Source organism: Sinocyclocheilus anshuiensis, unplaced genomic scaffold (genome assembly GCF_001515605.1).
Source record: "Sinocyclocheilus anshuiensis isolate Anshui unplaced genomic scaffold, SAMN03320099.WGS_v1.1 scaffold283, whole genome shotgun sequence".
Taxonomy (NCBI): Eukaryota; Metazoa; Chordata; class Actinopteri; order Cypriniformes; family Cyprinidae; genus Sinocyclocheilus; species Sinocyclocheilus anshuiensis.
In genome coordinates this window covers 3,428,263-3,444,933 of record NW_015549605.1, presented here as the reverse complement: position 1 = coordinate 3,444,933, position 16,671 = coordinate 3,428,263, and the positions used below count along the sequence as shown (strand labels likewise).

The 16,671-nt window shown below is 36.7% G+C and overlaps 1 protein-coding gene across 6 annotated transcripts in view; it reads right to left on the bottom strand.

Moving 5' to 3' along the window:
- Positions 1 to 16,671, bottom strand: part of LOC107658884 (non-muscle caldesmon-like) — a 59,832-nt gene that overhangs the window by 30,461 nt on the left and 12,700 nt on the right. For 4 of the 6 annotated variants that reach the window (XR_001630848.1, XM_016447589.1, XM_016447592.1 and 1 more), the window contains exon 2: positions 2,638 to 2,734. Coding sequence is in view for 5 of the 6 variants with exons in the window: in XM_016447589.1 (XP_016303075.1) it covers positions 2,638 to 2,711 (74 nt within the window). In the remaining variant the exon portion in view is untranslated. Of the gene's footprint in view, positions 1 to 2,637; positions 2,735 to 3,186; positions 3,763 to 13,031; positions 13,092 to 16,671 lie in introns of those variants that run through there. The other 2 variants (XM_016447591.1, XM_016447590.1) reach the window with 2 other exon arrangements.

Genomic DNA, 16,671 nt, shown 5'->3' with positions numbered 1-16,671 from the left:
TTTTTACGACAGTTTTTTATTTTAGTTTTATAGTTTTTTTTTTCCATATGTTTGAGTGACTGTATTTTATTATGATAATGAACAGGCTGCATTGTCAAGGCAGCAATGCTTAACTGTGTGCGCGCATGTGGCGCCGGCGCAATCACTTGGAATTTTTTCATTCTAACAGTGGAAGAAACTACTCCTTTAGTCATAAAGATAATCGGAATTGTAAAAGGTTTGCCTTTATTTGTGTACATTCACAATAAAAACAAATCTTTGTGCTTTTGTAAAACAAGCCTAAAGAAAAATAGGATGCCGCTTTCTGCTGTCTGGTTTCCTTTCGCGCCGCACAAAAATGAACTGAAACTCTGCATACTAGGCTACTTGTTACAGTTTTTCTTTCATTTTCTTAATTTATTATTTAAGTAAAGATATATTTCTCATATAAGCCTTTTTATTTGTTATATATATATATACAGTATTTCACAGAAGTGAGTACACCCCTCACATTTTTGTAAATATTTTATTATATCTTTTCATGTGACAACACTGAAGAAATGACACTTGGGGCTTTATGGCAGAGTGGCCCGACGGAAGCCTCTCCTCCGTGCAAGACACATGAAAGCCCGCATGGGGTTTGCTAAAAAACACCTGAAGGACTCCAAGATGGTGATAAATAAGATTCTCTGGTCTGATGAGACTAAGATAGAACTTTTTGGCCTTAATTCTAAGCGGTATGTGTGGAGAAAACCAGGCACTGCTCATCACCTGTCCAATACAGTCCCAACAGTGAAGCATGGTGGTGGCAGCATCATGCTGTGGGGGTGTTTTTCAGCTGCAGGGACAGGACGACTGGTTGCAATCGAGGGAAAGATGAATGCGGCCAAGTACAGGGATATCCTGGACGAAAACCTTCTCCAGAGTGCTCAGGACCTCAGACTGGGCCGAAGGTTTACCTTCCAACAAGACAATGACCCTAAGCACACAGCTAAAATAACGAAGGAGTGGCTTCACAACAACTCTGTGACTGTTCTTGAATGGCCCAGCCAGAGCCCTGACTTAAACCCAATTGAGCATCTCTGGAGAGACCTAAAAATGGCTGTCCACCAACGTTTACCATCCAACCTGACAGAACTGGAGAGGATCTGCAAGGAGGAATGGCAGAGGATCCCCAAATCCAGGTGTGAAAAACTTGTTGCATCTTTCCCAAAAAGACTCATGGCTGTATTAGATCAAAAGGGTGCTTCTACTAAATACTGAGCAAAGGGTCTGAATACTTAGCACCATGTGATATTTCAGTTTTTCTTTTTTAATAAATCTGCAAAAATGTCAACAATTCTGTGTTTTTCTGTCAATATGGGGTGCTGTGTGTACATTAATGAGGAAAAAAAATTAACTTAAATGATTTTAGCAAATGGCTGCAATATAAAAAAGAGTGAAAAATTTAAGGGGGTCTGAATACTTTCCGTACCCACTGTATAGGCTACTTGTTGCAGTTTTTCTTTCATTTTCTTAATTTATTATTTAAGTAAAAATATGTTTCTCGTATAGGCCTATTTATTCGTTAGGCTATATAGGCTATAGGCTACCGCTCGCAGAAGCGCTGCAGGTGCGTGATGTGATATGATGCCCAGTGAATCCTCATGTTCTGTTATTTGGTGCTTTTTGCGCATGTAAAATGAATCCCCGGGAAACAAATGTTAGTATTTTTTAACGGGTCACAGACACTTATCCTTTCTAATTTAATTCAATTCTAATTTAAAATAATCTTGTCGGTTAACGGTTAACAATCGGTTAACGAGCGTCGGTTGTCGTTTAGGAAAAATAACCGAAATGAACATCCCTAATGCTGAGGCTTATTAACTTCGCTTTTGGTGTAAAAGGGCCTTTACAGTTGCCAAAAATATAACTTTTGGGTTTTTTGATATTAAAAAACAAATAAGCAAGCCCAGCTCAGGAAACAAAAAGTAATGCAAAAGTAACGTAACGCATTACTTTCCATAAGTAACACAATTAGTTACACAATATTGTAATACATTATTTTTAAAAGTAACTTTCCCCAACACTGGTTATACACTGAAAATCTTCCCTTCCACCATTATTCTCATATTGCATTCAGACGTCATTATATTTAAACCTAATCTGATCCCATGATACCAAAACTGACATCAAACTGAAGAACTGCAGAAGATGCAAAGACAATCCATGCAAAACAACTTCAAATTCTCACACAGTTATGGACCCTGAACACAGTGAATATAGCTAAACTGGCCACGTTTACTGTCCTTTACATTGTTTTTTTTTCTCTTGGTCACTGTTTGCTTGCAGAACATCCTTGTTATTTTGTGTAAGAAAATCATATAGGAACGAATTGAGGGTTAGTATATGATGATAAACTTTCACAACTGCCTTCTTTAATAACATCTGAAGTCCAAAAAAAAAAAAAAGGGTAAAAATGTTGAAAACACATCAACAAGCATTTTTAAATCTTGCACAATTGCACAAAGACTTATTTGGCCACACAGTAATGGGCAATTTGCAAGCTGCCATGTTTTTGCAAGGTGAACAATGAATCTGATGATCTCACCCCATTAACAGCCCTCGGTTTACGGTGCAAAACGGCTGAAGAGTTTGCGAGAAAGACACCCACATTACCTCTCGGCTTCCAGACGCATCTCCTCCCGCTTCTGTCTCCTGAGCTCCCTGCGCCGCTCGAAATCATCGTCCATGCTTCAATCCTGAGAGCGTGACCCTGGAAAACAACAGAACATGTGGGTCCTTTACCTTACAGAAACTCACAGAATCCCCTCCGTTACTGAATATGGTCTGGATTCCACAGCTGCTGCGAGTATTTGGTTAACCTTTACACAAAAATCACGCATTCCCATATGCAAGACATTTACAGTCGATCTTTTCTCAGCCCAACATCAAACAGATCACAAGTTTGTTTTCATAATACCACTTAAAATGGAAATTGTTGGGGAGCGAGGGAGAAGAATGAAGAAAAAAAAAGAGAGAGGGAGAGAGAATGGGTGAGGAAAGGATGTTAGCACAGGATGTCCACTCAGTCAAGCAGAAAGACTCTGGCTAAATATACTGCGGGGTACACGGCGGAGGAACCGAGCCCACCCAGGAGATACAGAGCTGTTGTCATTAATCTCAGCGCTGTGACGCTTCAGACGAGCCGTTTCCAGACCGGCCTACCTTCACTTCAGTGATGATAACCTCTGGAACGTTTTAGCTTTCAAAACATAGCAGAAATTCGTTCTCTCGTCTCGATAGCGCTCCAACACAAAGAGTATTTCAGGCTCTTTCTTTCTCTCGCTGCAGCTGGAACTACCAGAAAGGGCCAAAGCCGGCCTCTTCCTTTCCCATTTTTTTCACCCTCCCTACTTTCCTCTGTTTTTCTCCCTCCCATTATGGTGCAAACTCTCAATCACGGCCGACGGGTCTGCCTCCTCCCTCTCTCCCCCTTTTCCTTTCTTTCTCTCTCTCCTGTTCTGACACTGTCCCTCCCTCTCTCTTTTTCCCTTCCCGACTCCCAATTATTGCCCATTCCATTCCATTCCTTTACTTTTTTTTTTGCTCGTTCCCTCCCTCTCTTTTGTGATCATGGAGCTGTTGCTGGTTGGTTAGAATTCGCTTGCAGAAAGCATGTTCAAAAAATGCAAACTTTTGCAGACTTCTTGCTTGATACTTGTTTGAAAGTATAGGTTTTAAAAAACCGGTGTAGTTAGCTACACTACAAGTGTCTAACAAAAGGTATCTAGCTACATTAAAGCTAAGTAAAGGGGCAAGTATTACAGAAAATAAGTACACTCCAAAAAGAGGTTTTTCGCAGTGATGCCATAGAAGAACCATTTTTGGTTCCACAAAGAACCTTTCAGTAAACCGTTCTAAAAAGAACTCTTTTTTTTTTTTTTTTAGTGTGAAGAATATTTTAAAATCTAAAGAACCCTATTTTACTATAAAAAACCTTTTTGTGCAATGGAAAGGTTTCATGGGTGTTAAAGGTTCTTAATGGAACCAGCGATGCCAATAAAGAACCTTTAATTAATTAATTGGGGTTGGGTTTGGAGATCCTGGCATTATAACGAAGTACTGAATATTCTTCTAATTACTGTGTAATATGAGTATGAATATAAATCATTAGACTTAAAATCACTACAACAGAAAATCAACAAGCAAAAGCGAGAGAGAAAAATAAATATATATTTTATTTTAATGAAATAAGTTCAAAACAAACAAAAAAAAATATGAAATATATAAAAATTCTAATTCATATGTCAAGTCACCTTTATTTATATAGCGCTTTTAACAATACAGATTGTGTCAAAGCAAGCATATGTGACCCTGGAACACAAAACCAGCCTTAAGTCGCTGGGGTATATTTGTAGCAATAGCCAAAAATAAATGGGTCAACATTATAGATTTTTCTTTTATGCCAAAAATCATTATCATGAAGATATTTTTTGTAAATCTCCTACCGTAAATGCATCAAAACAATGCGATTTTCTCAATATTTAGATTTTTTTGCACCCTCAGATTCCAGATATTCAAATAGTTTTATCTCGACCAAATATTGTCCTATCCTAACAAACCATACATCAATGGAAAGCTTATTTATTCAGCTTTCAGATGATGTATAAATCTCAATTTTGAAAAATTGACACTTATGACTGGTTTTGTGGTCCAGGGTCACATATTAACAAAACTATAATAGATAAATGGAATTTGATTTTTTTTATTCTCATCAAAATGCTATAATTCATCTGGCACAAAATAAAATAAAATAATTTAAAAAATAAAACGAATCAATCAATCAATCAATCAATCAATCAATCAGGAATATTAAGGTGACAGCATCAAACTACAACAGATAGCTACATTTACAATAAATGCAAAAACATTATTACACACACATAAAAAATAAATTATATATATATATATATATATATATATTATATTATAAAATATCACTTCATTTACATGAATGAAACAGCTGAAACGCTACTTGAACAACACAATGACATTGCCTCAGCTCACTTGGTTGCACTATGTGACAAAACCAACAATTTAGCATTTTTCTTGTGGGAAAAAAGTGGTTTATGGTTGGGAAAACCAACACACAGCTTAGCTACTGTACCGCTACTGAAAAAGCTAGCAACGTCACTTTGTCTTGGTTCCCTAACACACAAATAAACACACAGAAAGTGTGCAAGAACAGAGAGAGAAAGAGGGTCTCAGACACAAGAGAACAGGAAACACTTCTCCTCCTAAACCCCTCCTCCATATTCACATAACTCTTAAGAGACACAGAGAGAGAAACGGACAAAACAAAAACAGCAGCGGGAGAGGGGAAGCAAGGAATGTGAGCGAGAAACGGCGAGTGCGAGATCGAGCCGATCTTCCTTATCAGGCAGAACCGCTGCGCCCGCATTCACAAAGAGCAGGAATGCGGTCTATCTTTAGCTGGATCTTCTGTTTGCAGGAGCATGGCTGCTCTTCATATCTGAGCCCTTGAGCAAACAGCACTGACTCAGGTCAATAAAACTGTCACAACCGTGTACGATCAACTCAAATTGAATCAGTGCTGACCTCACATGCTAAATTTATGATTGAAATTCAGGTTGTGTTTGTGTTTTGGTGTGTGCGAGTGCCGCACGCTGAAGGGGTAACTGACAATAAGGCCTTGTCTTCTGAGAAAGAATGTAGAAATGGATTTGTCTCTTCCTCTCGTGGACCACCCGTGTGCCTAGATTCACATCGCTGCACTTTTTCCCTCTTCAGTGTTTCATAACGGGGGTCTGGCTTCCCCCGGCAAGCAGGGAGACGCCTCCTGTCTAGAGAGCACGTGCTATAATGGCTGTAATAACACATATACCTGCTAAATTACTATGTTCCTCGTAAGTACGGTGCTTAACCCTTCATCAAAGCTCATCACCGCAATGACCCATGGGAATGCAGTCTTAGAGCCTCCGTCTGTGATGTTCTCTAAGTCGCGAATGTACACACTGTGCCAAACTACATGAACGATTCAGAGTTGGCTCACTTTAAACTCTGTAGGGAAATGGGAGCAGCTGATGAAGAAAACTAAAAGTGATGAGTCAATGACAGATGGAAAATTGTCCTTACTGTAGTTTACGTGGGATTTTGCTCAAGTTTTTCTGAATAAAACGGGATATTCAATGAGAAAAAAAAAAGGATTTATTGCACATTTATTCTTTGGACTCGAGTTTATCCCTTATTGACTGGATTGGGAAAGGAGTGAGGTTAAAATAAAATAAAATAAAAATATAAAATACAATGAAAATGTATGAGCTGATCATACCAGATGTTTTACAGAAATGTGAAACTATTTTTGTTAAAGCACATATTTTCACTTGAATTCTCGTAAATAATTAAATATTTATAAAATAAAATAAAAATAAAATGGCTTGGTGATAGTCAAAAAAAAACAACAAATACAAACATTTTTAAAAATGTATATGTGATGAGTGGGGTGGGGTCGAGAGCCGTGGGAACGGAGCGAGGCCGGTGGAGTAATTGATAATGCGCGACACCTGTGCCACTCACCGGTCTCGAGTCCCACGGAGGAGCTCCGGAAGGATAAAAGGAGGAGTGACGACAGTGTTGGACGAGAGAGGACCAGGCCTGGACTTTATTTTGTGTTTTGTGTGCGGCAGTCGTCCGCGAGGGGCTGCCGATTTACTTTCATTTTGTGTTTGTTTATTTTATTAAAGTGTTTAAATGTGAGCCAGTTCCCGCCTCCTTCTTCCCGATCTACAAACTGTGTTACAGTATAATAATGTGTGCTGATTAATCTGTTATGTTATAAATGTTATTATTAAATAAACAATTATTATTAAATAGACAACACTGAACTAAACTAAATCAAACTAAAAATGAAAATGTATGAGCTGATCATACCAGATATTTTACAGAAATGTAAAACTATTTTTGTTAAAGGGTTAGTTCACCCAAAAATGAAAAATCTGTCATTAATTACTCACCCCCGTGTTGTTCGAAACCCGTAAGACCTTCATTCATCTTCGGAACACTATTTAAGATATTTTTGATGAAATATGAGGGCTCTCTGACCCTCCCATAGACAGCAAGGTAACTACCACGTTCAAGGTCCAGAAAAGTACCAAGATGATAGACAAAGTAGTCCGTGTGACATCAGTGGTTCAACTGTAAAGTTACGAAGCTACGAGAATACTTTTTTGCGCAAAGAAAACAAACGACATCATCACGCCGGATCTGGGTCAGCGCCGGCGCCGCTATACATTCGCGTCATGATACTGTCATGAACGTGCGTCCAAAGTGACGCAGTAGAGACGAAAATGTGGAATAAAGTAGTTATTTTTGTTTTCTTTGCGCAAAAAAGTATTCTCATAGGGTGAGTAATTAATGACAGAATTTTCATTAATTTCATTCATTTTTGGGTGAACTAACCTTTTAAGGCACATACTTTCACTTGAATTCTCAATAAAATTCTATATTCATTATTTAAATAAAATAAAATAAAACAAAACAAAAAATAAAATAAAACAAAATGGTTTGGTGATGTCAGCCAAAAAATAAAAATAAAAATAAATAAAATAAATAAATAAAATTAAAAAATTAAAAATACAATTTTTTTTTAAACATTTTATAATAATGTGTACTGATGAATCATTAATGTTATAAATATTATTCCTTATATAATATACAACACTAAACTAAACTAAATGGAATAATGTGTGCTGGTGAATCATTAATGTTTTGTGTAACGTAGCAGTTTTCACAGTCTGAAACGTAACCCGCCTCGGACCGCAGGCAATTCCTCGTACCCACTTTGCAATACAAAATAATTACAAACTCATTAACGTCAACACACTTAACCTGAACAATCTACCATTAGCGAGATGCTCGTAGTTCGCTGAGATAAATGTTGAGGTAAAGAGTGTTCTTTATAACCAGAGCCAAAGCTGATGTGATCCACAACCCCGCTGCCAAAAGGATTAAATAACTAAATGTTTGGATCTACCACCCACCGTCTTTTGGACCCTAGCCACTCTGGACAACTCGAGAGAGACTAAATTTACTGCTCAAGAAGAGAGCGGAACGTTGCCAACATAAACCATCACCCTTATTATTTGCATGTCTGTCAATATAGGTCCATTAACATAGACTGGCTTCGCTATCAGAGTTTACGCTAACACACTCTCCGCGGCCACAGCGGGAGTCTGGCGTAGGAGGACGATTCAGACCGTCTTCTCTGGCCAAGATTTTAACAAATGGAGGAACTGCGCAGACATGTTGCATTAAAAAGCGTTTTACTGTAATGTGGTGTATATTTCACCATGAAACAACGTGGTATTAAGTACCAGATAAAATGGCCTTTTCCCTACAGGAAGAAGTAAAGTAAATCTATGTGTAACCATCAAAATGTCATGAAGTGCACTTCTACCGACTGCACTATTAGTTCACAATGTTTATACTGTGCAGCCAAAGTAAACAAACACATGGGACAATTCCAAATTCATTTCAACATCCACATGGCTTTCATAACCCATTCTGTAATGTAATGTGTTTCCAAGTGAATTTTTGGATTCTGATGCAAAGAAAAACTTAACATGCCGTAACATGAATTATGACTCAACATCCGCATTGCATCAACATTTCTAGCAAAATTCAATGTTAAGGCAGAAGAAATCACTGGAAATGTTCTCAGGTTTGATAAAAAGTGGGAAAGGTTTTTGAGGTTGTGCTACTGCAGCCAGGTGCAGAAAGGTATACCAGAAATCTGCAGCGTCAGCGGCCTATCAGAGCCTCAGACACACACACCTCACTCACCTGCCACCTCACTAAAGACGCTGCAGGTATGCAAGATATGCACAACCAGCATTTCCATCTGGATTCACTGACAGCTGCTCTACAATGTCAATGAAAACCCAAACCTTTAATTCTATACTAAAAACGCTACATACTAGAGTAATTTATTGATCCGATTGTATTCCTGGAAATGTTTTAGCTGATTTTAGCACATACAGTATAGACACACATCATTTGAACAAGATTTTAAATTGAACCAACACAGACGGTTTTTAAATGAATACTGTGGACTACATTAGTTTTAATTGATGATCATTTGATGTATCATTAGATCTGTAAAGTTTAGACATAGTCAGATGATAGTTAATTTAAGACTTTTAAAATATCTTTTTAAGACCAAATAAAGAAAACTGAGGGAATACATCAAAGGGAACACAATATGTCAATATGGTTTCCAAATGTGAATGTCAAGAGAGCAGAATGAGTGGCATTAGCCACAGTTTCAAAATACAACTTCCAACAGATTTCCATTACTTTTTAATTCGTGCAACAAAAATACTTAACTATAATATGGAAATTACTTTAACTGTACCTTCTGATCACACTGCAAAAAAGTGAAGTTTCTTCATCAGTATTTTTGTGTTGTTGTCCAGTGCAAATTTCTAAATATTCAAAATACATTTACTTGAGAAACAAAATGACAAAAGACAAGAAGTCAATCAAAATGAAGCGAGGACTGAAAAATCGAATTAATTAAAAAAAGGAAAAGCATTTTCATTTCCCACTGACAATATGTGATCCTGGACCACAGTCATAAGGGTCAGTTTTTTTAAATTGAGATTTATAAATCATCTGAAAGCTGAATATATAATAAGCTTTCCATTGATGTATGGTTTGTTAGGATAGGACAATATTTGGCTGAGATACAACTATTTGAAAATCTGGAATCTGAGGGTGCAAAAAAAATCAAAATGCTGAGAAAATCACCTTTAAAGTTGTCCAAATGAAGTTCTTAGCAGTGCATATTACTAATCAAAAATTAAGTTTTGATATATTTACAGTAGGAAATTTACAAAATATCTTCATGGAACATGATCTTTACTTAATATCCTAATGATTTTTGGTATAAAAGAAAAATCGATAATTTAGACCCATACAATGTTTTTTGGCTATTGCTACAAATATACCCAAGCGTCTTAAGATTTGTTCTTGTTTTAAGCATAAACTCACTTCAGTTTGTTCAGTTTCTCAGAAAACAAGACTTGGTAACTTCATTTTGCATCTCCAGTAAACACACCTTGATTTAAGGATGTTTAGATAATTGTTTTGAAAAACAAGACAAAAATACTAAGGAAGATGCAACATTTAATGAAACGGCTTTATGAATTTAAGACCTTTTGCTCTGATTTAAGACCTTTTTAAGGCCTTAATTTGTGGAAGGGCGAATTAAAGTGCCATTTTTAAGGTAATATTGTTTTATGAGTCTCCTAAAACAGGTTTACATGCATGCAAGGTCAAAAAACACGTTAGTTTTCTCAAAAAATACATTCGTGGGACTCGTGGGAAGCAGTTCAAAGAATCAGTCTCTCTAAACCCCTCCTTTCCGTGAGCCCTCACTGCTGTGATTGGTCAGATGGCGCAGTCCTTTGTGATTGGTCCAGAGCTGTAGAGAGATTGGCTCTGGATTGGTCTACCGCGTACAGTGCGTGTCGGAAACGAAACGCCCATTGCCATGACGGAATGACAGCCCTGGAGACTTGTCAATACATAGAAAAGATGGTATCGATTGTACATTACCAATTCGAGCCAGAGTCTGATGATGTAACGGTTGAACTGGCTGATCGACAAGAGACTGATTTGCAAACAAGACTGGAGCAGGACATTTCTCAGTGGTAACTGATAGACAATAACTTTATTTATCGTGCACTGTCGGCTTCACAACTTTGCAGATAGTTTATGTTCACATACAGCTACATGACACACTGCATGAAAGGTAATATTCGAAAAGGCATAATAGGGGCACTTTAAGACTTTTTAAGACTCCGTTCCCATACAGCTACATGACACACTGCATGAAAGGTAATATTCGAAAAGGCATAATAGGGGCACTTTAAGACTTTTTAAGACTCCCAGAAACCCTGCTGCCTGTGGTAAATTGACTGCATTGGGGACTTTAAGTTGAATTTAACCCTCAATATTCCTTCATCCCCTTAAAAATCAAATAAATACACATCTTTAGAAATTCAAACATCCCAGTCACTGAACGGATAGGAACAAATCAAGAGAGGACAAGAGGACAGAGAATCTAATTCCCTTTCTATCCTCCGTGTTCACTCTACAAAGCAGGAGAAATAAAGAGATCAAGAAGGGTGAGCTGGGAAAGCAGGTCTCGAACCCGAGCCAGGAGAATGAAATCCACACTGCACCTCTGTCTGTCTGTCTGCATCCGTGATGACAAACCTACAGACCCACTGCTGAATTATGGGAGCGTGCACTCGGCGAGATGCGCAGGAAATTGAGCGCACCAATAAAAGTGACTGGAGGCCAGCCGGAGTTGTCCCATAAAGCCAGCTGATTGATTGGGCAGCACACGACCGCAGATCTCAGGACAGTGTCAGGACAGCAATGGGCGGGAGTCCAGCACCAGGTCTGGTTCATGTACAATATTACAACACCATGTGATGGGCCAACAATCCTGCCAACAACACAGTTGTGTTTATGTGCTGAAGGTCAGACGACATGCTGTGCTTCAGAGATTTTAGAGGGGAAAAAAGATGGTCTGGTGCAGTTTCTAGACTTTTTGTTTTCACATCATCAACAGCAAACCAAAATTATACTGAATATCATTAAGCATTTTCATTAATATTTGATACATAAGTTTGTTTGCCTTTAACTGTTGACATTTCATAGAGAAACCTTTTTGAAATAATGGTACATTTATTTATAAATCAAATCCAGCAAATTATGGGAGATTTAAGAGGTACGGCCTCCCTAATTAAAGCTAGACTAAAGAAGTCAGGTTGAGGGGGTCTTATAAGTACATATCATTTTTATATATACATTCAACAGCATTTTCAAACAACAATTAACCACCAAACTTAGATTACAAGTTAGTCACAATATAAAATGTCCCTTAATTACATGCTTACAAATGTAAGCCTAAACTAGTGGCAAATTTCAGTACACAACAAATTTTTGTATTTGCCGATTTTTAAACAATTTGGGTTGAGCAAAACCAACTTCAAAATGCTGTAAACTGAAATTATCCCCTGTATACTGTATAATTTACACACCGGTGAATCCATTAAATCTTGTAAAACTCTCTATATGGTGATTTTAAGTATGAAAAATCAACCACAAGCACATATATTTTTCAAAATCTTTCTGAAATGTACCCCTAGTCGTAAACAAGGGCTCTAGTCCTGCAATATCAACAATATCAATAGTAATCTTGATGGAAAATGAGCTGTATTATGCACAAATGCTGGTTTGATTTCTTTGGCGATGTTTGGCTTATTGAAAGCCGGTTCCACGTAACCAAAAGCTAGGTTTGGACTCTCCGATGCATCAGCACATTTATGACTCTAGGGCCTTAAAGAAGAAACAGAAGGAATGAGAGAGTAAGTAAGAGAGACAGAAACTGAGAGAGAAAAAGAGCAGGATGTGCCGCTATAAATCCAGCAGAGATTTTGGCAGGAAGAGCAGCAACTGCTTTTCATGGCTGTCACTGGGAAAAGAGGAAAGGCCATTACCTAGGCTTGGACACTGAATTTGTTGCTCATGATGAATCTCTCAGAATATTTCTACACTGGCATCGATAATGCAAAAGCTTTGCCTTTACATAATGCTGCAAGCATGCATGTCCACTGCACTCAAACATCGGCAATGTCATGGGTTCTATTGCCAGGGAATGCATGAGATTGATAAAAAAAAAAAAAGTCTATTTATCTTAAATGAAAAGTGAATTGCTTTGGATAAAGCGTCTGGTAAAATATTGTACATGCAATATGCAGGATAAATGTACAGTCAGCGAGTCATTATTGCAAAATAAACTCTTTCAGGGTGATGCAAGGCACCTTGGTTTTGTGTCTGGAATCTGATCACCACATCAGGGTTTATTTTGCGATAATGACTCGCTGACTGTACATTATCTCTTAGGGTTTAAAAATGGGAAGGAGGGGATCAAAAATACAAGCATGTGCAAAAATAGGTCTCAGTCATTGAATTTCCACGAGGTTGGAAAAGGAGATTCCTGCATTCCCAGACAATGGATCGCATTCCCCTACACGTCTGCATGTCCTGTGAATCACTTACCTACGCAAACACCAAATACATCATAAACCGCTCAATTACCCACGATGCCATGCAATTACAGGCTCTGGGATACAGAGTAAATGTCAATAGCTGTTATAAGTAAACAACGTACTCTTTGATGTATGATCTGAAATACACGACCTAAAAATTCAGCTATGAAATCACAGGAATAAATGACATTTAAAATTCTAAAAATTGAGCTATGAAATTACAGGAACAAATTACAATTTAAAATATATTCAAATAGAAAACAGTTATTTTAAATAGTAAAAATATTTCAAAATTTTTGCTGTTTTTGCTGTACTTTGGACCAAATAAATGCAGGCTTGGTGAGCAGAAGAGACTTCTTTAAAAAACATAAAAAATCTTACTGTTCAAAAACTTTTGACTGGTAGTGTATACCTGGGTAAGCAACATATTTACAAATATATATGGCATTTCCTCATTTAAAATTACCCTAGTAATGATTAATAATAGTAATAATAATAACAATATACATTTATTCTATAAAAAAACTAAAAACTAAAAATACATCTTTTAAAATTCACCTAAAAATAATAATTATTTATATATTTATATATATATACTTATATATATATATATATATATTTTAGATTTTTATAACATATCAAAATGTATTATTTGTATTATTTATACAGTATTTATATGATTATTATAATTATTATTATTAATATACCTAATTAAATAAAAAAAATAAAAATTTGTCTTAAAATTCTTCTAAAGTTCATCTATTGTTTAAAATAATAATTTCTTACTTCTACTTATAAATACACAGTGTTTTATTATTACTGAAATAATTTATTATCATATACATATATTTACATAGTGAGCAGAAGAGACTTCTTTAAAAAACATAAAAAATCTTACTGTTCAAAAACTTTTGACTGGTAGTGTATACCTGGGTAAGCAACATATTTACAAATATATATGGCATTTCCTCATTTAAAATTACCCTAGTAATGATTAATAATAGTAATAATAATAACAATATACATTTATTCTATAAAAAAACTAAAAAATATTTACATATTTCATATATACAAATAATTTATTATTATATATAAAAAAATATATGTATATTTGCATATGTAAAATAATTTAGTTTGCCAAATCATTCACCTTAAATGTTCACTTTCTCTTTCCAGCACAAAGAACTGACCACGAGAAACGCGAGCACATGGGTTCAGGATGTTGGAAAAATGTTTTTGTTTCCGCTTTTGCATGGGCAATTTTTATAGGCATTAACTCATTAAACCCAGGGCCATTTATTTCCGCACAACAGCAGCTGAAATGCATTTCAGGTGCAGAGACGCTTTCATGTTATGCATTTTAAAATGCTGATTTTAAATGGTCCACTCATGCACGTCCAAAGATCGCACCACTATCAGCCAGTGTCGGCATACAAGCTCCTCAAAAAAGAAAAAAGAGCAAGAGGGAAAAGGCCAAATTGAGATGCTTGTACGGCATCAAACGTCTGCTGCCTATTGGCTTGGCTCCACATGACCAAATATGGTAGGAAAAAAGCTCTCTCCCGTAAGCAACACGCACAAAAAAAGAAAAACCAAAGGGTTTCACATGCTGTGTAGACAGTGCCTCATGCTCAAACTCGCTGACCACAGAGAGAGAGTGAAGGGACTTCTATCTGCACTCCGAATGATAGCGCTACGTGACGTCTAAGTAGCATCACACAACAAAACATACCTAGCATACTAGCTGTCCCAAACAACATTCAACCCCTCTTCTACACTATCCTCGGCTTGCTGAGGAAAAAAACAGAAAAAAGCTTTTCCCTCCCAGCATTTTTGTTCAAGATTGAGCGGTTTTAGCTTTGAGCTACGTCTCTTCTTACATAACTGCGAGAGACCAGAGTGGAAAAAAGGATTCTTGTCCAAATATCTAGCCACAGAGATGGCCGTGACAGAAAACGCCTTGAAACAGAACGTATCTCAGCGAGCTTTTGATGAGTGCTTCACGGTCTACGCTGCGTGTGATGCAGAAGAAATGAAGCCAAACGCATTTAGCAACCTTATCATGACACGTAACGTTTTTCATGACCTGTTCGGATCACCAAAGCATGCGAGAAGACGCCTGCCAGCGCTTAAGTGTTTAAGCGTTTATTCGTCCGCATTTGGATCTGATGAGCTCAGTGTGATGTCATGCAAGATACCGTTCTATAAAAGCGATTGTGTACTTTCACTACATCATATGTTGACAACTGACAAATTGTTGCAAAGAAAATGATCTCATCCTCATATCATTCAAAACCCTTTTGACTTTCTTCCCTCGAACACAAAAGGAGAATGTCTGAAGAAACTGGTTGCTCTTTTCCATGTGAGTGAATGGGGACTAGATCTGTCAAGCTAAAACTGCCAAAAAAAAAAAAAAGCAGTTCATACAACCTGTGCATTGCATTGCAAGTCTTCTGAAGTCATATGATAACTGTTGTTCATGCTTGTTGCATGAACAAGCCCAAATTTAATTTATTTATTGATAATCTTGCCCTCCACAGAAGCTATAAACTATTAAAGTTGTATAAACAGCAAAGTCCCATTTTGGTGTTCTTTTAAAGTCATTTTATATACATAGAAAGTAGGGCTGTGCGATATGGACAAAAAAAACCTATCGCCGCTCCTGGAGCGCACTGCCGGACCGCAATCGCGTGCAGTGTGAACGCTCTGATATGTTAACATGGGCGCGGAAAAAATACGCACCACAGACGGAGTGTGTGAACCTGGCGTTACGTTTGTATGCCCGCCCGGTCTATTCTGTTCTCGTGCTCCATTTAGGCGCTCTGCATTCTGAATGGTTCGGATAGCATACTGGGGGAGGTCGGGGGCGTGGAAAATCGTGCTATAAAGCGATTTAGAAATCGCGCAAGCTCAAATCGCGATTTTATGACGATTTCGATTAATTGCACAGCCCTAATAGAAAGGATATTAAATGCAATAAAGTGTCTATTTTTATATTTCAAATAGCTTAAATATAATGTCAACTTTTTTAAATATGTATAAATAAATAGAAAAAGTGATCATACTAAATTTTATTATATTTATGATATGATTAAAAACTTGCTAACAAATGGGTAAAACCTAGAGGTTTGAAGGATAGTGGCAAAGATTGGTAAAGATTTTAAATTACAATTAATTAGTTTTTGAGGCTTTTATGTCATCTAATGATTCTTGTTCTAAATATGACAAGATTTTTTGGTAGATGAACTATTGTTAAACTAAATGACATTTTAGTGGTTGTCTCCAGTAAATCAATGTGTATACATATATATATAAATTTATAATAAATATATTATTATTTTATTTATAACATTTTATAATTTTATAATAATAAATAAAATACATTTACACATTCTAATGTATGAAATAAAAATGTAAAGCTGTATTAAACTTTTATTGTTTTGATGCTTGAAAACCCCATTTCATCTTTAGTGTGATGTGACATGTGGCCAAGTATGGTGACCCATACTCGGAATTAGTGCTCTGCATTTAACCCATCCAAAGTGCACACACACAGCAGTGAACA